At 40.2% G+C, this 26,454-nt stretch overlaps 1 protein-coding gene across 2 annotated transcripts in view; it reads left to right on the top strand.

Moving 5' to 3' along the window:
- Window positions 1–24,894, top strand: part of LOC126485150 (CWF19-like protein 1) — a 150,628-nt gene extending 125,734 nt beyond the window's left edge. Inside the window, exons 10-12 of one of the 2 annotated variants that reach the window (XM_050108817.1) lie at window positions 6,630–6,772; window positions 14,636–14,796; window positions 24,682–24,894. In XM_050108817.1, the coding sequence (XP_049964774.1) occupies window positions 6,630–6,772; window positions 14,636–14,796; window positions 24,682–24,820 (443 nt within the window). In that variant the 3' untranslated portion in view covers window positions 24,821–24,894. The remainder of the gene's footprint in view (window positions 1–6,629; window positions 6,773–14,635; window positions 14,797–24,681) is intronic. The other variant, XM_050108818.1, reaches the window with a different exon arrangement.
- The last annotated feature ends 1,560 nt before the right edge of the window (window positions 24,895–26,454 follow it).

Raw genomic sequence — 26,454 nt, 5'->3', positions numbered from 1 at the left:
CAGCAGTTTGTAAGTGTCGTGATTGATCAGTGAAACTGCAGCTCCGGTATCGAGCTGGAATGGTATCACTTTGCCGTTAATGTCCAAGTCTACAAAAAGTTTATTGTTCTGCTGACGACAAGAGCGACTGTCTCGTGCAACGTGAACTAACACTGGTACATAATCACTTGTGACTTGACGAGATTTCCGGCGATGTCGACGCACACTATTTGTGGGACGAACACAGTCACTGTTAGAGAGAATGGCACTGAGCGGAGTGGAATGAACTACATGAATTTCCATGGGCGAAGTTTCACGAGCCTGAGTATCCTTGGTTCGAATTCGGCGCGAAGCAAAGGGCCTGGAATGGATGTGAGTTTCCGATCTGAGCTTTTCCTGGCAAACACTCTGAACATGTCCTTTTTTATTACAGAAAAAGCAAATAGCCTGGCGTGATGGGCAATTCTCACGCAAATGTCTAGTAGCACACCGTGGGCATGATTTTAGCACTGCATTTACTTGCATGCGCGGCACGCGTGGCTGAGAGCCTGGCGGCAGCGGCGCGGCCGGGCGTGAGGGCTGTTTACTGCTCCATGCAGCTCGCCCGGCGGGCCGGTTAACCTGACACACGGCTGGTGAAGTTTCAAATGATTCCTGAGCAAAGTCAAGTGTGTCCTGCTGATCCAATATGTCCATCACTTGTTGAAGGGAGGGATTGACTAGTTTCAAAATCTGTTCCCTTATACGAACATCGTTTTGCATTGCCCGTTGACCCTGGAGGAGCTGTCCAAGGGCATCCAGTAAGGCCTGCGTCTGCTGATTCTGTAAGCGATAAAATTCGGACAGTACATCTGTGCAATTGCATCATGTACCATAGTATCTGAATAAGGGAGTCCTCATTGACACTCAAAAGCACAATCCCTAGTAAGGCCCTGCAAGGTTGCAACCCACTCCCGATTAGTTTGACCTGCCGTACGTTTTGTACGAAAGAAGGTATACCTTTTTGCAACTACATTGACTGATTCTTTGAAATATGCATCTAATGCAGAATCGTTACCATGAATTCTGTAGGCGGCGAGATGGAATCCAAATTGGCGTGACCACTCCGTCCAGCTTTCCAGTGCAGCATCAAAAGGTCGAAAAGTTGGTGCAACAGCGTGTTGTGGCTGCATTAGCGGTGGAGCGGCGGCTGCCGCATCGTTTTGCATTGCCCGTTGACCCTGGAGGAGCTGTCCAAGGGCATCCAGTAAGGCCTGCGTCTGCTGATTCTGTAAGCGATAAAATTCGGACAGTACATCTGGAGATTGTGGCGAAGCCATTACACAAGTAAATCAGGGCATTATCGATAAGAACGTGGAATTGCCTCATCGCCAATGTTTTGGTTGGCAGGAGAGCCAACACCGTGTTACTAGAGGAGGCCGAAAGGCACGCGTTTTAGCTCACGCAGGCTGGCGTGAGGTCTGGAACAGGACAAGGAAGTTAGAATTTAGAAAAACGGACGTAGCTGGTGGAATACTTAACTTTAATCCATTAATGAAGAACGTCGGTCTTGACGGTACATGAATCAATATCAATAGTAACTGATAATGGTGCCTTGCTGGGTCGTAGCAAATGACGTAGCTGAAGGCTATGCTAAACTATCGTCTCGGCAAATGAGAGCGTATTTTGTCAGTGAACCATCGCTAGCAAAGTCGGTTGTACAACTGGGGTGAGTGCTAGGAAGTCTCTCTAGACCTGCCGTGTAGCGGCGCTTGGTCTGCAGTCACTGATAGTGGCAACACGCGGGTCCGACGTATACTTACGGACCGCGGCCGATCTAAAGGCTACCACCTAGCAAGTGTGGTGTCTGGCGGTGACACCACAGTTCTCTTCTGTTCTGACTTGCTCAGTGCACTACTAGCAGTCCACCGAATGCGTCCAGTAGACCATTTGATTCAGTCCATGCATGACTTCTTACAGTGGCTCCAACCATGTGGCAATGGGGTGATCTTTTGCTGGGCACTTGGGCACTGCACATCAGGATGCAAGGAAACGAAATAGCTGACAAAGAAGCATTTTGGGATGGTGTTGTATGTCCATGTGCCATCCTCTTGCACACTGTCATCTCATTTCTGACCGACAAATCATGTGTCAGTGGGAAACTGAATTGCTGGGGTTGATGGAAAACGAATTCAAGATGACCACTCAGGCATGGTGGGGTTCATGACAACCTCACTGATAGCAGGAAGTGCTACTCATCAGACTGCACATAGAGCATAGTCCTTTAACAAATGGTTTTATCCTCCAGTAGGAGGATCCATCACTCTGTGAAGTTTGTGGTGTGCCACTTTCGGTTCAGCGTATTTTTGCAGTGTTTTGTGTTATATACTGACATCATGTCAGCTCTCGGTTTGGCTGGAGATCTGCCCACCATCCTCACTGGTAGCACTGATGCCACTGTTACACAAGTTCTGAAATTTCATGAACTGTTGGGCTGGGGAGGAGAGGCAGATTTTAATGCATTATATCATGGTGCCAATGACCATGATGTTGAGTGCCCTGCATCCGCAATCATCATCATCATCATCATCATCATCATCATCATCACATCTTCTTTTCATACTGATAAATTCATTGTGTTTTTTCAGCTCTCCACAGAGATAATACTCATTATTTATTTCATTCAAGTTCATGAAGCAGGGCTCCTCTTCACCACCACCACCACCACCTCACCATCATCATCATACCCATCATCATCAGCAGCAGCAGCATCAGCATCATTATCTTTTCATACCAATAAATGCATTCAGTGTTTTTCAGCTCTCAACATAGAAAGTACTCATTACTTATTTCATTCAAGTTCATGAAGCAGGATTCCTCTTCTGATTACTCTAAAATTTATATATTATCACCACTAAAATGAAAGACCATGATTTCTAATTTATTATATATTTTATAATTTTTATTCTGTGGGTTCTTTCTTTTCCTAGTACTAGCAAATGTGAATATCTCTTAATGTGCAGAAGTAAATTTTGTTTCAGTAACTACAGATTTAAAAAAATCAAAGATGCTTTTCTTTATTCCTTCTTCATACTGCATTGCATGTTCATTTATTACCTATATAATGTGAACAAAAACAATTAACCTGAAAACTCTTTCGTAATTTGATGTGTTTGCTACATGGGTTCAGCTGTGATTGACGAACATCGGCTACAGTTGAGAGATAAGACAGTATATCAGTTACAGGAATTTCTTTTAACAATAAAAAAATCTAAGTTAGAGTTTGACAATCACTAGAGACACCTCATCAACAATGGACTGTGAATTGTGCATATGTTGCAGTAAAATTGCACTATCCAAAATAGCAGTCCCAAAAGAGTTTATCTGAGACAATTTTGCTATGGCACAATATATACATCAAAATTGGCTGAAGTCATTACATTCACATAAATATGTAAGTTTATGTTCCCTAAAGAAGTTACTACACGTTTCACTCAGTTCTCATACGGGCAAGCATTAATGCATATTCTTTCAGGCACAACTTTTGTTTTATTTCCATGTATCAGTATACAATGTTGAACTAACTGTGTAAACATATTGCAAGGGTTGTTTGCTCTCCACCAAATATTTATCATAACTGGATACCATTGTATGTTAGGTATTCACGGAGTCCCATCTATTCATGAGCACATGTGTTGGCTGCCATAAAGAACATGCTTCTTATCATGCAACAACAATGTTTATAAAAATTAACAAAATAAAGAAAAGATAGACTGCTACTCACCATAAAGGTGATGTGCTAAGTTACAGACAGGCACAATGAAAAGACCCACATATAGCTTTCGTTGTCATTTTGTTGTGCCTGTCTGCAACTCGGCATGTCATCTTTATGGTGAGTAGCAATCTACCTTTCCTTTGTATTGTTGATATTCCAACCTTTAGCTTTTATTGTTCGCATAAAAATTAATATTGTCTCAATGATATTGCCAAGAAATGGAGACTTACTTGTATCATTATGTTGGTCAGTGTTGACTAATGGAGTTTTTTAAAACTTTCTTATGTTTCCTTTGTTGAATGATATTTCAGTGAATTAGGTCCACACTATAACTGCAGATTTTCTCAGTTGGATTTGTATTTCATTGTAAGACTTTGATATTGTAAATTGCATTTGTGCTGTGAGCTCAGTTGCCATAGATTGATAGATTTTGTGGAAATCAATGTGGGATAGACATTTGTACGTTGAAACAAAATAATTTGAATATCTGAAGTCTGTTGTTTGATTCTTATTTGAGAATTCATCAACAGGGAGCTTTTTGAGTCAAGCAGATTGTGAGTCTGGTGTTAGACCAAGTTAATTTAAAACAAAGATGTAGAAATTTTTTCACAGTTCAATTGCTTAAGTCTGTCATGAATGTCTTTACCTTTTTCATCTACAAAATTCTACATTATAATGTAATTTGTTGTTTTCCTTGCAGCCATTAATGCTCTATTTGTGCCCCACATAAGTTTTATAGTTGTTGCCCCAACCATCCAGGAGGCTCAAGATTCGAATTCCCATCCACGCCATCATGATATAAGTTTTCCTTGGTGATTATGGTTGAAAGTGTGTATAATTCCTTCCACAGCCAATTTCCTGCCCCATGTCCGACCAATCCAAGTATGATCTCCATCTCAAATGATCATGCCATCATTGTTACAACAAACCCTTAACATTTGTTCTTTACTATCATTATTGCTTTCATTTTTGAGTTCCTACACCCTTGTCGTCATTGCCATAGTTTACCATTTATATTTTCCCTTTCCTTTCTCTTTCTTACATATATAAATGATAACTATCTGTATCTTTTCTTTCTTTGCTACATCTTCTTCATTACGTCTGTTACTATTGTTTATTATCTCCTCATTTTTTAGCCCTCATTCTCTTTTTGATCTCATCAGCTCCCTGCTCTGCCGATTCTAATTTATCAGATTTCACATTTTATGTGTAGCTTGTTCTTGTGTGTTTTATTTAGTGAGAAAGAGAGAAACCGGTCTTTGAAATGTATCTGGCTGTAAGGACAACTTCCATCAGTTGTATCTCAAAAGCTCACAATTCTTAAGCGTATGCATCGTTGCAGCATAAAATTACAGATTAGCATGGCATCTTTTAAAATATCACTCTTTTTTATGTCTGTGATCACTTTCGGTATAAGTGTATGGATGGTCATACTTCAGAAGATGAGACCTACCCAAATCCTTTGAATGATGCAATGGATCTTTATTGATCTCTGGTGCCAACTGAATGGCATTGTTAGAGATTTGTGAAATGTACCCAATTAAGTTCCAGACAAGCAAGTATGCAAAATATTGATAATCAAAAGGTAAAATAAGTAAAGCTAATGAATAAATGTTTAACTAATCACTAACATGAAAGCTCGAAACACATGCCTGTGGGATAGTCGCACTATATGAAAAACAATGTATTGTATTCTATCAAACATCAAGAAATGTCCAAAAGTCCTTTTAAAATGGTGATTCACCAACCATATCTGGATTAACTTTGTAGATTCAATAAAAGGAGCAACAATAGAGTTGTTTGTGAAGGAATTGTAACAGCTGAACACAGAGTGATGCAGTGCCTCAATCAAAGCATCACAGTCAATGAAGAGAAAATTAATTTATGAGATCGTAATGTATACAAAATTACTTCGAATGAAGAAGCATGCGCTTCCTTGGATTACCTAGTAGATACACAATCCAGGAAAAAGTATTCAAATCTTCAGGGAGAAAAAAAATGTGATCTATAACAAAGAGGACTGTGGGACAGAACACCTGTTTACAGAGGAGAAAGTGCAAGGAAATACAGCTGACATCTCTAGCTATGCTCCAGTAATGGTGGCACATGGTTAAGATAGCATGTTACTTTGATGATGTGTAGGGAATCTCAATCTTGAGTTGCTGAAGAATGCCAGAATTTTCCACTTGGTGAACATTCCGGTGATAGTGTTTACATTATGTATCCTACCTCTAGAGATAGGAAATACAGCATGTTATCTGTGTCTGAAGTGCTAGACAATGGAGAGCATCACAATCACAACTAGTGAAGGACGCTTTATGAGCCAAGGGATTAACATTCTAATCTCCCTCCCCCAATCACCCAACTTCAGTCTTATCTATCTCTTCTCCTCTACCCTTCTTCCTCTTTTACATAACTTTCTCTCCATGGAAATCTGGGCAACAGTTAATAGGGTTTGAGGCCATGCAAAAATTAGGCATAAAATAACAAAAATTGTCTTAATCTACTGTGGATGAAAAAAATTCTAATGAAACATGGTGTCCAGTAGTTTCTAGCATGCATATCATATGTAGAAAGAGCAATCCATAAATAAGTAAATAATAAATGGTCTCACATGATCCGAGATCTAAATGCAGTAGTCCTGTTTTTTTAAATTCTTTTCTTTGTTGTACTAGGTGAATGAACATTAGATTCAATACATAGAATTTTTGATAAATATCACTTTATGATTATTATAAATTTTATAAATATGTATATGTGGGGCAGGGGGTGGGTCGATGTGTGAGTGGACAGGCGAACAGGAGCATGCATGTGCACATGCAAGCATATGCACAATGCACTTAAAATGTTTTTGTTTGCTTTTCTTTCTGTTTTATTTTCCTCAATTTTACCATGTTTAAATCAGCAATAAAGAAATATTTCAATAAAAGACAGAAAGCTCCTGTCTTCTTTGAAAGAAATTACAAGACTTCACATCTGCAAGTTCAAGTTGTGCCAGTAAATTTGCGTGTGGTTAATATGCTTAAGGACATATTTCAGGTAAGTGATACCTGAAGCATGGCAATCATTTTTAAACTTATAATTTGCATAATGTTGATTCATAAGTAACCAAGACATTAGAGATTATGCTTTGAAACTCTCATGATATCTCAAAATTTCCACTCTGACACTGAGTTTATAGCACAGTATGCTGTTATGCTTGTAAAAATATGTAAACAGTAACCACAATGTCACTGTCGCATCCTTTCAATGCATGTAACATTCATTTCTTATATTAGAAAGATCCTCACATCTGTTTTCATTTTCTTAGTTGTGAAATACCTGCCCACTACATTGTGCCTTACACCCGTCATTCATAGAAAATATTTGATCAAAATGTATAATATAAGGGACAGTGAAATGAAAGCAAGACAGATGGAAAAACAGTAAGTAAACTGTTTATCATTTCAAAAGTAAACCATAACTGTTAGCACATTTATCCCACTGTGACACAAGACACTCAATGCCTGCATGGAAAAATGTTTCTGGTTGCCTGTGGATAGTATCCAGGGGTGCACATCTTTGTCCATAGCAAATCAATAGCCACGAATGTCTCTCTTCCGGGCTCCAAAAATACGTAAATTGCGTGGCGAGAGGCCAAGACTGTATAGAAAATATGTAAGGGCTTCCCAGCAAAACTTCTGCAGCATAGTCAAAATAACCTTGGCATCAAATCTCCCCATGCAGTTTATAAATTTTTGGAGTCCTGAAGGAATTTGGAGTCCTGAAGGAAGGCATTTGTGGCCATTGATTTGCTCCAGACGAAAAAATGCTCGTGTGTGTATAATCACGGTTCCATAGTCAAACCACAAACATTTTTCCATGAAGGGATTGACCTTCTTGCCTCACAGGGGGACACATGTGTCAAAAGTTACAGTGATTATCTTCCCTGTTTTCTTTTGACTGCTCCTTATACCAAAGAATGGTAGTAGATTAGAAAGTAGCTATTACATTTATAATGACCTGTAGCAGACCGATGCATGGAAACCGATGCATGGAACACAGGAACAGAAAACTAGATTCACACTAGTTTTAGAGCTGTTGCTCTTTTTCTAGCAAAAGTACAAAAAGAACCACACAGAAACCCAAATATGCAGTCCTGCAGTCTTGGCATGACTGATTATTGATACTCGATTATTGAAAGCAGTTACCCACACTTATGGAGATGGGGAGGGGGTAGAGAAGGAAGCAAAGAGGGGGCAGCGAGAAAGAGTCAGGTCTTTGGATAGATGACTTTGCAGCTGCACAACCACCTTCGTACCATTTGTCTTGTTGTGTGGCTGCAGTGTCATTTGTCCAAAGACCTGCCCCTTTCCCTTTATGCACTCTTTGCATCCTTCCCTACCCCCTCCCCACCTCAGTCAGCTGTTTTCAGTAATTCAGTATCAATAATTAGTCCCGCTATGACCACAAGAGAGCACATTTGAGTGTCTGTGTGGCGCACCATGAAGATGACATGGATTGGGAGAGGGTGACAGGATATAGGAAGGGGAAATTGTTAGGTGGAGGGTGTGGGGAAGTGGGTTAACTTATATTGAGGCCAGGAGGATTATGGAAGGAAGGATGTCTTGCAAGCATAACTCCCATCTGCATAATTCAGAAATGTTTTTGGTGGTGGAAAGACTCCAGATGGCCCAGGTTTGAAGCAGTCATTGAAATTGAACATGTGTTCAGCTGCATGTTGTGCCACTGGGTGGTCAACTGTGTTCTTGGCAACAGTTTTGTGGTGGCCGTTCTAAAAAGCTGTGCAGTGATTGTAGCAGAGTTGCTATATGTAGGGACAGGAAAAAATCGTTTTATTTTATGGCCAAATTCTGTGTTTGTTTTGCCAAAGTCAGTGTTATTTTTTGACGAATTTGGTGTTATCTTTTGCAAAATTCTTGCTTTTTTTGCCACATTTGTCATCATATTTTGACAGAGTCTGTGTTTTTTGCCATATTAGTTGTTTTTTTGCCAAAATTGGTGCAGTCTTTTAGCCAAACTCTGTGTTATTTTTTGCCAAGTTCGGTGTCATTTTTTCACCAATTTAAGCTTTATATTTTTTGCCAGATTTGGTGTCCTTTTCTTGCCAAAGTCTGTGTTGCTTTTTGTCAAATTCAGTGTAATTTTTTTGCCAAAATCAGTGTCATCTTTTTGCTAAGCTCAGTGCTTTTTTCCAAAATCCATGTTATTTTTTGCCAAATTCTATGTTTTTTGTCAAATTCTGTGTTTTTTATCACATCCACAATTTTTTTTTGTCAAATTCAATGTTATATGTTTACCAAATTTGGTGTTATCTTTTTATTGAATTATGTGTTATTTTTCTGCAAAATTCTGTGGAATTTTGGAGAGTACAGTGTTGTTGTTTCCAATTTTGGTGTTTTTTTGCCAAGGTCAGTGTTGTTTTTTGCTAAATTTGGTGCTATGTTTTGCACTCTGATGTTATGTTCTGCCAACTGTGATGAAATTCAGTGCTAATTTTTTGCCAGTTTCATTGTTGCTTTTTTTGTCAAACTCTGTATTGTTATTAGCCTTTTTCTTCCAATTTCAATGCTATTTTTACCCTCACATCAAAGCTCACTAAGCAAGAAATGAGCTGTCATTTCAAGATTATACAAAAAAATTACAGATTTTGTGATATCTCATAAAAATTGCCAATTTCTTGTTATTTTTGTAAAAACCACAAGTTATGCATTGTTTTTTGTTCATTATTTTTGTGAAATTTTCCTGTCCCTGTTTAATATGACATGGCTGCTTTTACAGGTGGCACTGACTTTGATGGGGTAGGATGAGCATATGACGGACTAGAGTAGGAAGTGCTGGTTGGGTGGATTGGGTCTTCCACAGGTGTATGACTCTCCGGAAAGGGGTTGGGAGTGGGAGCGGCATAGTGATGGACTAGGGTCTTTTGTAGATTGGGTGGGTGATGGAATATCACTTTAGGTGAGTGGGAAGTATCTTGGGTTGTGTGTCCTTCATTTCTGGGCTGTATGGTAGATAATGGAAGTCGTGGTGAAGAATATTCTTCACTTGTTCCGGTCCAGGATGAGATTGGATGATGAGGGTGGTGCTCCTTTGTAGTTGATTCTTATGGGTTGTTGTAGGATTAGGGGTGTGAGAGGATATGGTCACCTGAATGTGGAATAGGTTTGTGGCGTAGTGCCTGTCTGTGAAGGCCCTCATGAGACCATCAGTATACCGGTAAAGGGAGTTCTCGTGACTGCAGACACGCCAGGCTGTATGGGAGTGATTTTTTGTGTTAGAGCTGTAGAAATCAGATTCTGTTGGCAGGTAGTTGGTTTAATGTGGACAGATGTGGGGATGGACCCATCGGAGAGACAGAGGTCAACATCTGTGATGATGGCACGTTGGGTTGAAGAGGACCAGGTGAGGTGGGGAAGTGGGTGGGAGAGAAGGTGTTGAGGTTTTGCAGGCATGATTCCAGATGATGAAGATGTCTCAGTGAACTTGACCTAGATAAGGGGTTTGTTCTTTTGGGAGGCTAGGAATGTTTTCCTCTTGATGACTGATAAAAAGGTTGGCATACGAGGATGCCATGCAAGTGTGCAAAGCTGAGCCATGGATTTGTTTGTATACATTCCCCCCAAAGGAGGAGTATATGAACAAATCTGCACCATAGCTACAAATGAGTGCCCATTTTGTCACCCTGGACTGGAACAACTGAAACATATCTTTCGCCAGGACTTCGATTATCTACCATTTTGGCTATAAATGAAGGACACGCTACCCAAAATCCTTCCCACCCTCCTAAAGTGGTATTTCATTACCCACCCAACCTACACGAGATCGTGGTCCATTCTTATGCCTTTCCCACACCCAACACCTTGCCAGATGGACCACTTCCCTGTGGAAGACCCAGGTGCAAAACTGCCCAATACATCCACCCATCACTTCCTACTCCAGTTCTGTCAAGGGCTTATCCTACTCCATCAGAGGTATCCTACTGCATCAGAGGCAGGGTCCCTGTGAAAGCAGCCATGTCATGTACCAACCCTGCTGCAATTACTGCACAGCTTTTTTATGTCAGTGTGACAATCAACTAGCCGTCTACCAAAATGAATGACTGCTGCCCAACTGTGTTCCAGAACAAAGTTAACCATCCAGGTGCACAACATGCAGCAGAACTCAACATGTTTGATTTCAATGGTTGCTTCATAGCCCAGTGTATCCTGATTTCTTCCCTCCTCCACCAGCATTTCTGAACTGCACAGGCGGGAGATATTATTGCAACACATCCTTCACTTCCGTAACCCTCCTGCCCTCAACCTCCTTTAACCCACTGTCCTCACATGCTCCAGCCAACAGTTTCCCCTTTGTTTGTTCTGTCATCCCCTCGTCTTCATTGTGTCCTTCATTGTAATCCACACCCCACCACTTACAGTACTTGTGCTTCAGCTGCCTAGCGCATGTCCCTGCCACACCTCCCTCCCACATTCCTAACCAGGAAACCAGCTGCTTCCTTCTGAGCCACTAACTACTCACCTCACCCACTCTTCCTGTCTCCCATCTCCCTGTTCCTCCACCCACACCACCCAACACAATCTTCACGTGACCCCTAGTCCACCTGTCAAAATGCAATCCCAGCATTGTGTGTCCAGCTGGCACAATGTAGGGACAAGTGTGTGTGTGTGTGTGTGTGTGTGTGTGTGTGTGTGTGTGTGTGTGTGTGTGTGCGTGCGTGTGCGTGTTTTTACTCTAGCTTGACAAAGGATTTATTCCAAAAGCTAGCAAATTGTCTTTCCATTTTGTGTGTGCACTGTGGCCGACCGGTTCTAGGCGCTTCAGTCCAGAACCGTGCGACTGCTACGGTTGCAGGTTCGAATCCTGCCTCGGGCATGGATGTGTGTGATGTCCTTAGGTTAGTTAGGTTTAAGTAGTTCTAAGTCTAGGGGACTGATGACCTCAGATGTTAAGTCCCATAGTGCTCAGAGCCATTTGAACCATTTGTGTGTGCACTGATGAACACAAGGAGACACAATGGCAGCAATATGGGGCCACAGGAACAGCACACATAATTCTTCCTAGTCAAATAACTACTAATAGCTTAAGTTATGATACTTTTTTCCTTCTTAAGTGAGAGATAACTTGAACTATTTTGCAGTATTTTCCATGACACTGTAACATTCTGAGTTTTGACAAATCTCAGAAAATAACAAGACCTGTAATTTAGTGTTTGATAAATGAAACACCTATGACTTTTTTTAGGCTTTCTGACAGATCTCTTGCAAATGTCTATCTCAGATATTATTGAATAATGCAACTGTTCAATATCTGCAGGTGGTGCGGTAGCCACAGCTGCAAGATACTACTGGTGTACATCTACATCTACATACATACTCTGCTAGCCACCATATTGTGCATGGCATAGAGTGTCTTGTACCACCACTAGTCATTTCCTTTCCTGTTCCAATCAAAAATAGAGTGAGGGAAAAATGACTGTCTATATGCTTCTATATGAGCCCTAATTTTTATTATCTTATCTTTGTGCTCCTTACACGGAAAGTATGTTGATATCGCCAAGCCACAACCAAGAATTGCACGTGTGCAGAGAAGCTCTTACAGTTGGACAAAATTCTTGATTTACCTCCCCAGATTCAAGGGACTTACACTGGCAGGCTTGCTGTAAGTGCAAATACCATCAGAATATTGTAACTCTAACTGTGACTGGGAATACATATTAATTGAGGTTAGATGATTAGGGCACCACTTGATGATGATGATGATGATGATGATGATGAGGTCCCATACTCCAAGGAGTGTAGGGGACGATGCGGGAGATCCACACTACTGTACTAAGCAAGGTCCTAGTGGACACCCAGTCATCTCAAGGCAGGAAAAATCCCTAACCCCGTCGGGAATCGAACCTGGGACCCCGTGCGCAGGAAGTGAGAACACTACCGCAAGACCACAAGCTGTGGACTAGGGCACAACTTAATATAATTTTTTCTGTGATTTTTTAGTTTGCTTCAAAAGTGAAATTCGATGTAAATTTGACAGAATTTCTTTACCCTCTTTCTTTTGTGTAGGCTTAACTTCAACATGTTTCAGCTAATTAGGAACTGTTCCAGTTATAAGCAATTGGTTATACAAGTAACTTAACAGGTTATTAAACCTTTAAATATGCTGAATGATCACCAAAGTTGTTTGTGACTGAGAGATACAATTTATCTTTAACCTACCAGATACGTATATACAGTAAACCATTAATCACATGTATAGAAAGTGCAGTCTTTAATAGGAGGCTTAGAATGGGCATCAGTGTGCATTCCAGCTGTATGATACTAACAAAAGGATATATTATTGCAGTATTAATGACTTTACTTTGTGAGAGCACAGGGAAATACCTCTTACCTACCACAACTCTGTCCACTGTTTTTCTGCATTTTAGCACAATTCTGGGCGAGGAAAAGTTTCTCGCCTGGCAGTAATATATCCATCTATAGTTGTAACATTTTCCAACCACATAATAAATGGATGGGAATCTTAGGATGCTCAAACTGATTAATAAGATGGATGTTTTCACACCAAACTATTTTCTTTTCGCTGTTGTGGGTATGTATTTTATATTGGTGCAGAACACTTTCATACTATTCACCAGTTATTACTTTACACTTTGGATGGTAATCAGCAAGGGAATCCCTTGTGTGTCTGAGTAAACACCAGCCATTCTTATTAGCCCTCCTTTTAACATTCATCTCTGTCTACAAATTCATTGTGTTGCAGTTTTTCCAATTTCATTCTGGTCTGCATTTTTGTTCGCTCTCTCCAGTTAGCTTTTATTTCATCCCTCTCCAATACTTCAAGTTATACGTAGTTTCTGAATTCTTGTGAGTACTACCCTTTTCACACAATCCATTATTTCTCAGCAACTGAAGTTTTTTCCTTCTTAATCGACCACTTATCTGCCTCTTTCTTCCAAAGTGTAAATTACTCCCTTCATTGGAGATTTATTAGCAACATTTATCTGTTTGGATTTTATCCTGTTATGAACTGTGTCTCTTGAAAATGAGACATGATGTGTCCTTTCTTTTGACAAATCAGTCTCTGAAAATTTATTTTTCCATATATGTTTCTTTAACTTCCAAAATGGGAAACATTAAAATTAAACCTGTCCACAAATGAAAGACTGGTTTAAACACCATAGGTCTTTACTGGACAAAGCCCTAACGGAGGAGCTACACCCATGCTTACCTGTGGCTTTTGAGCTGACATACGCATCCAGTTATAGAGGGATGTAGTTGTGGACTTCGAACCCATAAATCTTATCACAGATGCAGGTAGTTTCCATTCCTACCTCCCTTCTGTCAAATTTTAGTGTTAATAGCAAACATCTCTATCAAACTCAAAGATCAGTTTACATACTCAGTAAACACACACACACACACACACACACACACACACACACACGTGTCAAACGTATCGTCTTCAAATACTAAAGAGAAAAACAATTAGGAACAATTTCTTATGAAGACAGAAACCTGGGCGAGATGTATCATGTACCATGAAATGGCAGATCAGTATGTTATGTTAATGAAATTCCTGCAACTCGTAGTTTTCATTATTGCCACTTCTTCCGACTTTAACGTGACTTTTGTTTTGAACTGTGTCTCAGATGTTATTAAGAAATATAGTGGATAATAAAGGAACAACACCAACATGCACAGATTGATTTATAGTTCTTGAACCAGAATGTGGCTCATTGCTTCAAATAATTACATTGTTATTTATGGTAATAATAGTTTCTAACGTGAATGTTACAAAGACAGTTCATTTTATATAAACAAAAAGTGATACAGAATGAAAGGTCAGCCTCATAGTTGTGTAAGACATTTAGCTATAACACTGCATTTAATTACTTTTTAGGATTATGCCGAGGGTGAAGGAATACAACTGGATGAACTTCCAGAACATGCAAAATTAGATCAGATAGCACCTCCAGGGACTCCATACTTTTATGCTGAATTGCCTTCTGGTGAAAAACTTTTCCACAGAATCAAGAAAAACTTCCCATTGCAATTTGGAAGGTAATTATGAATAAAAGTATCCTGTTTATACAGTAAATAACTTTAACATTAATAAAGACGTTCTTTTATTTGTATTTTCCTACAGGCAGCATCTTATAATTTCCATATTAATGTGTGCTTTTGCAGCCTCTAATCATACCTACTTAGCATTTTGCACTTTCTATCAATTTCACATTTTTACGTATCTGTATCCCCTTTTGCCTACTTCATTTTTTATATTTTATGCTTTTGTTAGTTAGTTCAATATGTGCTGTGTTATCTCTTGATTCCTAGTAGTCCTTGTCTTTTTGCTTATTTGATTCTTTGTAGCCTTCACTATTTTCTCCCTCAAAGCTAACCATTTGTCTCCTGCTGGATGGACTGTAATCAAATTATAACACTTTTTTCTTTTTAATAAAAAGGGCACTAAAACACAAGACACTAGCAATTAACAATGGTACACATTGGAATAAAAGACCATGGAACCACTAGAAGTGAAAAAGGGGGGGGGGGGGGGGGGGGGGGGGGCATGGAATACACTGAAATATTATACATGCACACAGCCATTCAGATGCAATCAGCACAAAAGCTATAGTACATAAAATTTTCTGTTGTATTTCTATTTCCATCTATTGCTGCCTAATGTTCACCATAAAACTCTCAGTGACCTCTCGTTCTTTCAGTTTATCCAAGTTGTGTCTCATTAATCTTCTAGCTTTTTGCAGTTTCTTCAGTGTCATTCTACAGTTCATAATCAATAAATTATGCTCAGAGTCAGTATCTGCCCGTGGAAATCTTTTTCAGTTTAAATTTTGATTTCTAAATCTCTGCCGTACATATAGGAGCAATTAGAAAGTTATTTAACATCAATCAACATACAACTTTATTTACACAGAAATTACAGAACATAGAAGTTACATAATGCCTTTACCTATAAATGCACAGATATAGAAAAAAATCTGTGATTACATTTGGCAATCTCCCACATCCTCCCCATGCTGGTCTATCTCTAGGGGTACAACCAGCTGGGCTGGCCTAATGAGAGGTCTTCCATCAGTAATGCCAAGGATGGCTGTGCATCTCTTTCCTTTTGCCACATGTCCCATAAGAGGACTTCATCTTGGTGAAGGGCAGTGTCTCAGACTTGAATCTTCACCAGTTTTTCCATTTAGGAATTTGGCTTGGAAATCACACAATAGCATGAGATACTCTTTGCTCCAGAAATCTTGTGCTGTTTTCCGATAAAATCTGAATTCTCTCATCATGTCTGTTACGATAGGTGGCTCAGGTCCTGTTGGCAATGTTGAGAGTCTTGATTTGTAGTTCTTGAACCAGAAAGTGACTCATTATTTCAAATGATTACATAGATATTTATTACAATAATAGTTTCTAATGGGAAAGTGAGAAAGAGAACACTTTGTCTTCAGTGTGGGAGATTGGCTTCACGTTGATGGTGGCTTCCTTTTCTGCGCTGAAGTGCCCAAGTACTTTTTGGACACGTCTTTTGGTCATCAGCAGAGATGACCATCTGTGGTTCTGTTATCCCTTTGTCAGTTGCATAAAATTTTTGGACGTTTTATGCTGTAGGTAGTATGTGGAATGACCATAAATCTTTGTAGTGCCAACAAAAATTGATTCGTTGTTGCATTGTGGGCTGTATGTAGGTAATTGGCTCTAGTCACAGCACAGATGAACAGTAAAACATAGCCGACAGATGAACAGTAAAACATAGCCGTGCGGGATAGCCGCGTGGTCTGAGGTGCCTTGCCACAGTTCATGCGGCTCCCCTGCCCCCCCCCATGGGGATTTCAGTCCTCCCTCAGGTATAGATGTGTGTGTTGTCCTTAGTGTAAGTTAGTTTACATTTAATTAAGTAGTGTGTAAGCCTACAGACTGATGGTTCAAAATGGCTCTGAGCACTATGGGACTCAACATCTATGGTCATCAGTCCCCTAGAACTTAGAACTACTTAAACCTAACTAACCTAAGGACATCACACAACACCCAGCCATCACGAGGCAGAGAAAATCCCTGACCCCGCCGGGAATCGAACCCGGGAACCCGGGCGTGGGAAGCGAGAACGCTACCGCACGACCACGAGATGCGGGCCCACGAGTTGCGGACACAGACTGATGACCTCAGCAGTTTGGTCCCATAGGAACTTCCAACAATTCAAATTTTAACAGTACAACATAGCATTTTGTTGTTAGACAAAAATCAAACAATGGAAAATCCAGAATGGAATGTAACAATATGATGAAAAGGAAAGTAGCTACTCACCATATAGCAGAGGTGGTGAGTTGCAGATAGGCACAACGGAAAAACTGTCGCAAATAATCTACTGGCCAACAAGGCCTTTGTCAAAAATATACTACACACACACACACACACACACACACACACACACACACACACGTACATGTGTGGTGGTAGTAGTAGTAGAAGGAGGAGGAGGAGGAGGATAGGGACAGAGAAGTGCTGCTGGGGAATGCGCAGGGACGAAGTGGAGAGAGGGTAGGGCAGCTAGACACAGTCGGGAGGTTAGACGGTGGGCAGGGCTGAGGTGGGGATGGGGGGTAGTGGAAAAGGAGAGAAGTAAAAAGACTAGGTATATTGGTCGAGTGAGGGCTGTGTAGTGCTGGAAGGGGAACAGGGAAGGGGCTGGATGGGTGAGGACAATGACTAGTGTTTAGGTTTGAGTCCAGGGTTATGGAACGTAGGGAGAGTTCCCCCTGCGCAATTCAGAAAAGATGGTGTTGGTGAGAAGGATCCATATGGAATGAAGGATGTCGTGTTGGGCAGTGTGCTTAGCAACAGCGTGGTCCACTTGTGGCTCCATCTTCATGAGGTCGTCGCGCGGTGTGATGACACCCTCTGGCGACTGCTGTGGCCACGCTGCCCTCTTGACCCATGAATCTGAGGGAAGAGAGACTGAAATACCATCGTGTATGTGACATAAGTGAAGTTGATTTTGATGGCGGCGCTGCAAAACCTTCTGGACCTGAAAGAAGATAATGCAAGCACCAAGTCAACAGATGATCTTGCCTTGTACCCACTGTCTGCTGCTGCTAAAAACCCTGCAAAAGACAATATCATGCGGCGCCAGATGCTGAGGAGGGTGGAGCAGTGTGTTATGGCAGTGGCTGTGAAGCAGTTGTGCCAGCAATGGTGCATCTCATGGGTGCGAACGATATGAGGTGAGAAACAGTTGCAATGCTTGATCCCTGCTGTGTGCAGAGCAAAATTTGGCCATCTGCTGCTTGAATGTTCTGACTAAACATTCGCTTCACCATTTGATGGTGGATGGAATGGTGCACTAGTTAGATGCAGTATGCCATTGTTTTCACAGAATGTTTGAAATTCATGTGACGTTGACTGAGGCCCGTTGTCGGACACTATTACTGCAGGTAAACCTTCTGCGCAAAAAATCAATGATAACACCTGAACTGTGCTACATGACATCATCAAGATCAATGGCCCAGCAAATGAAAACTTGTTATATGAGTCAATCACAATTAACCAGCGAGCGTTCCAAAAGGGTCCCGCAAAGTCTATGTGCACACGTTGCCATGGCGATAAGACCAAGCAGAGAACTTTTGTGGCAGAGCAGACTGATTTTCCGCACATGCGTGACACTGTGGCACATCTGTTCTATTTCGGCGTCCATACCCTGCCAAGTACAGTGTCAACGCACTGTTTCAAACAAACAATCCCCCAATGTTCTTGGTGAAGTAACTACAACACTTCTTTTTGCAAAGGATTAGGGATCAACACACATGATTGGAAACTATCATTCTCAACAAGAATTACACCTTTCTGTACAGCAAGGCTATGCTGACGTGCAAAGTATCAACACACTACAGTGTTCTTTATGCGATTCAATGAGGCCAGGATGTGTGAATATAATTGAGCAAAGTGTTCAAACCTGGATCAGTGTACATGGCCTGTGCATTTTCCTATAGTTCAACAGAAAAGACTGAAGCAGTTCAGAACAATATGCAGCAGAAGCATCAAAGTCTGTATCAGGGCCAATCGGATGGTGTGGAAGTGTGTCCACATTACCATGCTGAGCTGTCGGATGATACACAACCTCGTAATGGTATTGAGACAGCAACAAAGTCCACCTTTGCAATTTTTGAGCAGTTCGTACAGGAACTGGTTTTGTCCAATGAAACAAGGAGTGCAAAGGCCTGTGATCTGTTACTAAGTAGAATTTTCTGCTATACAAATAGTGGTGAAATTTGGTGACACCATACACAATAGCCAAAGCCTCTTTTTCAATTTGTGAATCGTTACACTGAGCTTTGGACAAAACTTTTGATGTGAAAGCAATATGTCTGTCTTTATCGCCAATTCTGTGCAGAAGCACTGCTCCGATTCTGTAGGAGGAAATATCAACTTGCAATACAACTGGTTTGTCAGGATCAAAGTGAACTAAGCATCGATCACTGAGCAATGCATCTTGAAGTTTTTGAAAAGCTACTTAGCACTCATCTGTCCAAACAAAGAGGACATTCTTGTGACGCAAGCGATGCAGCATTTGGTATAAACCGAATATAATAGTTCATTTTCCCTAAAACTGACTGCAATTCTGTGATATTGCGAGGAACTGGCAAGTCTTGTATGGCAAACAAATGTGACTGAAGAGGATGTACACCTTCACTGTTTATGACATGACCAAGATACTGCAACTCAGGTCTAAAAAAATTCACTTGTCCAGTCTGTACTTTAGTCTTGCCTCAGATAAAACATGAAATAAAGCATGTAAATTTGCAATATGTTCGCCAGGTGTACAACCTGCTACTACAATACCGTCCAAATAGTTTGAACAGTTTGGCACTAGTGCAGTCAGCTGTTCCAAATACTGTTGGAAGATGGCGGGTACGGAAGTGCTGTCAAAAGGCAAATGCAAATTTTTAAACAAGCCCAAATGAGTATTCAGTACACACACTTTTTGAGAGTCTTCATCGAGCGGTGTTTGAAAATACGTGTTGTGCAAATCAATTTTTGAAAAGTAGCGTCTAGCACCTAAGTAGCAATGACAGTTTGTGGATTGACTGTAGACTTAAAGGTAACACAGAGGCGGATGCAACCTGAAGGTTTGGGGAGCAAAAACAGTGGACTTGCCCATTGACTAGCTGATAAGAGAGCAATTACTCCCATTATCTTGCAGTTCATTAAGTTCAGCAGCAACTTTGTCTCGTAATGCAATGGGAACAGTTCTGGCCCGGCAAAATTTTGGCTAAGCATTGTCTTTCAATGTAATATGTGCAACAAAATTGTTAGCTTTACCTACACCTTCAGAAAAGGGTTCTGGGTATTATTCTACCAAGCTAGCTACACTGTCCTTTGCATTGAATGCAGACACTGACAGCACATTGCCCTGAATATTAAAGCCAAACAAATCAAAAGAATCAAGACCAAATATGTTCTCACACTCGCATGATTGTAGCTCTGTAAAGTCACTGTCCACATATGTGAGCGATACTTAGCAGGCAAAGTACGTTCCGAGAACGGAAATGTCTTGTCCATTATAAGCAAAGAGAGTACATCCTGAAACAGATGGAGTTCTTGTTAGAAGAGATAGGTGGGGTCCTGACAGTGCAAAAGACTTGTGGGGAAATTTGCAGACTACCTAATAATGTACTACCTACAGCAGCCCTCTACGTTCAATCAGTTAGGATGTACACCGTTAGTCAGGATGTACAGTGTTCTGGCATAACCACAAGTGCTGGAACGAAGATGCGGAATGCAAGAGCAGAGAAGGCAGTGAGGAAATGGCAGCTAATGGTGCGCAGAATTGGACCGCGCTGCACCAAGAGCGACACCTGGAAGAAGCGAACTTAAGCACCACTCCTGCTAGCCTTGGCCACTCAGATTGGCACCAGTTCATGGACATTAGTTATCAGTGACACATGGAAAGTTGCCTGAACAATCACATATCAAGGGCTCTAAATTATATTGCAAGTCACCCCTCATTTGTGACTACTACTAGTAAATCTCCAAAGTTAAGTATTGTCAATTTGTTTTCTAGAAATAAAACTACTAATGTTATTTGTAGCTGGTGCCTTAATCTTCTCTTGTCTTTCCTTTGCAGGGGCGCATATTGCTTTAACAGTTTCTTTTCCTTTTAGCTGATCAGTGTTTTGAAGTGGGCATTGCAGAACATTTCTTTGTACATCTTTTTGTCTATTTGTTGCATTTGTGTCTTCCAACATGATCCCCGCCCCCTGCTCAGGCACTGCAGCCCCAAGCATTAGATGCCACACAACTCATGCAGATAATGGTAGGAAGTGCAGTGTTCAAACTTATCCAGAAGTTACATCCTAACACCACTCAGAGTGAACTGTCATACGAATGAGTAATTGCTTTGTTAACTAACTATTATGATCAACAAGTGAATGTGGTAGAAGCTAGGTATCAGTTTTTCAATTGCAAAAAACGGTCAGAACAAACTTATCGTGAGTGGGTAACAGATTTGCAGGGTATGACCAAGAAATACAAATTCAAATGTGCTTGTGGTGCTTTATATTCAGATGTTATGTTGCATGATGCGATTGTATACAATGTGCCTGATGTCAAAATCAGAGAACAAATTTTGAAACAATCTGATCCATCATTTCAGCAGATAGTGCAAATACTTGATCAGTATGATTCCGGTGCCTTGTCGGCTCATACACTTTAGCAGTCAGTTATTTGTTGGGTTGAGTCCCTTAGTTGTGATCACCCCATTCTGCACAGGCGGTGTATGCTAGCCACACCGGTCAAACAACCTTCCACACCGCCTAAGCAGTTCGCTAAACAGGTGGCTACACAGGCAAACAGAATTAAGTCTTGCCCTTGCTGTTGTACATGGCACAAATGCCAAGACTGCCCCTCCCGACAAGCTTGGTGTTATGCTTGTGGTAGGAAGGGACATCTGCAATCTGTGTGTTTGTAACAGAACAGACATAAGAATTCGGCCTACTCACAAAACTATTATCACAAGGCCCATGTGATTAATGCAGTATATTCCAATCTGCAACTAGCAAGCGTGCAGTTTCGTCAGTGATACGTCAGTCAACAAACTTTTTGTTCACTTGCTTATTTGTGAGAAAAGTGTGAAATTTCAGTTGCACACAGGTGCCTCTCTCACATTGCTAAATCGTTACACATGTGAACTGTTAGGCTCCCCACCCTTGTCTAAAAAATAGATGTTTGTCGAGAGTTGCCAAGTTTGGACTGAATCAGTAGAGGATTTGAACTGTTCCAATAAATGAGCCCAATGCTGAATGTCACTGGAAAATAGCTCTAATGTGATTAGTGGCAGCTGAACACTGTGAACACACAACTGTGTAATCCATGGTATATCAGGCTTCTACTGTTTTTCAATCAAGAGTGTTGAGTGACTTCTGTTATTTTAGAGTGTTGTGCAGGAACCAAATTACAGCATTTGTGGAGTACACTCAGTACCACTGTCACATTGGAAGATAAAATTGACAGCCGTGGTGGCCGAGCAGTTCTAGGTGCGCGACTGCTACGGTCACAGGTTTGAATCCTGCCTCGGGCATGGATGTGTGTGTTGTCCTTAGGTTAGTTAGGTTTAAGTAGTTCCAAGTTCAAGGGGACTGATTACCTCTGATGTTAAGTCCCATAGTGCTCAGAGCCATTTGAACCATTTTGAAGATAAAATTATTTTTGTTTGTGTCTATACTCTGCAAAGCACAGTAAGGCATGTGGCAAGAACTGAATTGCCTTCCTGCTTTATGGCTTCAATTGTGGTAGCTACATGTTTGGGCTTCAGCTTTGTATGTGTTAGATGTAAAGGTAAAATCATTGTACTATTATTACCTTTTATGTACAAAAAATTTCATTCCTTTCATTACGAGCTGAATTAACCACTGTCTCGCATTGTTTATTGATCATATAGCAAAAAACGTTTGTTCACATATGCAATTTATTTTTCCTTTTACTTCAGCCTCCACACTGAAGTCAGTGTTTATGATTCCTGATACTAAATTTCAAATGAAGAAAAAGCATATTCTGATGCATTGGAAGAGCAGATACAACCTTGTTCAGTGCAAAACAATGAAAGTAGTTTGTTCCACAACACCATCCAAATTGGGCATTGTTCCGTCTTGATTTTTGTAAAGAAGCTTGTTTTCATATTAACTTAATATGTTACAGTAGATCAACTGAAAATATGGTCATTCAAGTATACATCTGACTTTCAAAAAAAAAAAAAAAAAAAAAAAGTTATCTTGTTCGTACACATGTTCACAATGTATGTTTGCATTTTCAGCTGTTTTCAATATTTAGTTTATTGTTGACAGTTATTTCTGAAAAATATGGATTAAAGAGTTTGCATTAAATTTTTCGTAAAAAATGGAATAAAATACAGCACAGCATTTGAAGTGTTTTCTGTGGCTGTCGGCGAATCCACTGTGAGTGAGACAAGAGTTTACAAGTGGTATAAATGTTTCCATAGAGGGTTGAGAAGATGTTGAAAAAGACGACCACTGTGGATGTCCCGGCACATCAGTTACTGACAACAATGTGGAAGAAGTAAAGAAAATGGTTCTGTAAAATTGCTGAATCACTATCAGAAAGGTTGCTAATAATGTCACCATATCTCGTGCTCATGCCAAGCAATTTTTTCACATTTTGGGCATGAAAAGTGAAGCAGCAAAGTTTGTTCCAAAATTTTTGAATTTTGACAAAAAACGATGGATGTTGGTAGACATTGTTCAGGAATCCTGAATGAAGTTGACGATCTACAACTTCTAAAGAAGGTTATAACAGGTGACGAAACATGGATATATGGGTACGACTTCAAAACCAATGCCCAATCATCCCAGTGGAAATTGCCTTAAGAGCCAATACCAAAAACAACCAGAATTGTGGCAAAACCACTTGTGAAAATTGCATCATGATAATGCTTCCGCTTAAAGCTCAGTGCTTGTTCATAATTTTTTGGCAAAAGACAAAACAATTACGTTGCCTCACTACCGCATCGCACTCGACATGACTCCTTTCTATTCCTGAAGCTGAAGAGAACCATGAGAGGATGTAATTTTGTGACCATTGATGAGATAAAAACAGAATCACTGAAGGAGCTGAACACCATAACGAAAAGTGAATTACAGAAGTACTTCCATATTGGAAAATGGTGATGTTGAATAAATAAAGATTCTTTAAGAAAAATCCTCATTACTGTTTGATCACACCACGTATATCAACAGACATGTAACTGTTTGTTTAGTATTCATAACTCCACTCCTTTCCACAGTGGCTGTAGATTACGCTACAGGAAGTATTAATTTAATGAATCTAGTCATGAAAATTATCAGTCTTGTTTTGTTTTACCAGACCAAATTTTTATCGTGGACAAATGACTCCAAAAGAGTGCAGCCACCTGTCTTGCAGTAAAAGAAATGAACAGCCCACTTTCAAATTCTCTCTCTCTCTCTCTCTCTCTCTCTCTCTCTCTCTCTCTCTCTCTCTCTGTGTGTGTGTGTGTGTGTGTGTGTGTGTGTGTGTGTGTGTGTGTGTGTGTTTTTTTTGTCATTGACTATATTTTTTGTTGCTTGTAGCATTGCCAGTTTAGTGACACCCCCAATCCTCCCATTTCACTGTAGATATTAGCATAACTATGGTTTCCTTTTTTTTCCAAAGGGAGTAAACTCCAAAAGCTTCTTTTGGATTAGGGAAAATTATCCTCTACTTATCAGCCAGGAACAATTTTTGGAGGATTTTATTCATAGTTTAAGGAATTTTTCCGTAAATTGACACCTGATTATAACTGTAGTGCAGAGTCATTATATACTGTTATTGCTTGTTCAGTTTATTATTTTTCAATCATATATAATAAATTCACACTATGCGGTCATACCATGTGGTATTAAATCATTGGTTTTGGTGTTCCAGAGATGTTCTGGCCAGTGAGTCAGTACTGAATATGGTGGATCGAGCAGATTGGAGAGACTGTAAAGTTTCTAAGGAAGAAGAAACCGAATTGACGAAAACTTTTAGGGCCTCTTTTCAGCCATTTGATTTTACTGTTTAAACATAATTTTATAATGAACATTTCAAGAAAATTTTTATTGTTTGAATAAATAATTAAGTTTATAAGAACTGAAAGTACAAAATGAACTTTATTTGGTATAGAAGAGAAGTGCCTACTTACCACTCAATATCCCCGTTTGTTATAAAAATACCATGATCCCAATAAAACTTGTAAAAGTGAAAGTTTATCCTCCATTTTACTAACTAATGTCAAAATATTTTAACATTATCACAAGGAGTTAAACAATAATGAAACAAAACTTCCATTGTTATATGTTGTATCACTCGAAGCCTATGTATACGCTAGTGTGCAATATACAACAATAAACAAATTATTTGCTGATGGACTATGTGAGAAGCAAAGTAAGAAACACAATCCAGCTGCTATCAGAAGAATGGAATATTTAACACAAAACTGCATTTAAGTAAATCGGATGTTTTCCAACCAGATTTTGCCAGGCACACCTGGCATTTTCATACTATTTACATCCAACAGATATTATTATTTTCCAAGAAATGTTGTATTTTCCCACTGTTACTATTTTGAGAGTGACTTGCAAAATTTCTACTTAGGAAGAACCTGAGTTTACACTCAAATCTCTATGGCTAAGTGCCAAAGCAACAGTTATATATATATATATATATATATATATGGTTTCAGTTTTTGTCAGTGTGGTAACTCTGTACTAATAATTTAATGTAGACCTATCTTAGCAAAGTACTACATAGACTTTTTTCACAAAAAGAGGTGAACTCAACTCACACGCAACCGTGTGTGTGTGTGTGTGTGTGTGTTTGTGTGTGTGGGGGGCGGGGGGGGGGGGGGGGCATGGGTGTGCGCACACTTTAGAAGAAGGCCTTTTGGCCGAAAGCTCACTTCTTTAGCAGTCAGTTTGTTGTGCCTGTCTGCGACAACAACATTATTCTACACACAAATATCAAGCTTTCGCAACCCACGGTTGCTTCATCAGGAAAGAGGGAAGGAAAGGGAAAGACGAAAGGATGTGGGTTTTAAGGGAGAGTCATTCCAATCCCGGGAGCGGAAAGACTTACCTTAGGGGGAAAAAGGGACAGGTACACACACACACACACACACACACACACACACACACACACAAGCAGACATATGTAAAGGCAAATAGTTTGGGCAGAGATGTCAGTTGAGGCGGAAGTACAGAGGCAAAGATGTTGAGTGACAAATGATGAACGAGGGGCGGCAACTTGAAATTAGCTAAGGTTGAGGCCAGAGAGTATATATTGAAGGGCAAGTTCCCATCTCCGGAGTTCTGGTAGGTTGGTGTCAGTGGGAAGTATCCACATAACCCGGACGGTGTAACAGTGTGCCAAGATGTGCTGGCCGTGCACCAATGCATGTGTAGCCACAGGGTGATCCTCATTACCAAAAAACACTGTCTGCCTGTGTCCATTCATGTGAATGGACAGTTTGTTGGTGGTCGTTCCCACATATATACTTAGGCTATTGTGTAAGATTCAATTAGCAAGCATTCCTAATGGGAGAAATCAAACAAACAAATGTCATGTAAAAAAAGAAAGAAAAAGATATATGAGAGTTAGCAGGAACTGAAAGGTAGACAGATAAGCACATTGCCCAATAATTTGAAGAACAAAAAGAAA

The sequence above is a fragment of the Schistocerca serialis genome, chromosome 6, assembly GCF_023864345.2.
Source record: "Schistocerca serialis cubense isolate TAMUIC-IGC-003099 chromosome 6, iqSchSeri2.2, whole genome shotgun sequence".
NCBI classification, from domain to species: domain Eukaryota; kingdom Metazoa; phylum Arthropoda; class Insecta; order Orthoptera; family Acrididae; genus Schistocerca; species Schistocerca serialis.
This window is presented reverse-complemented; position numbering and strand designations above follow the sequence as displayed.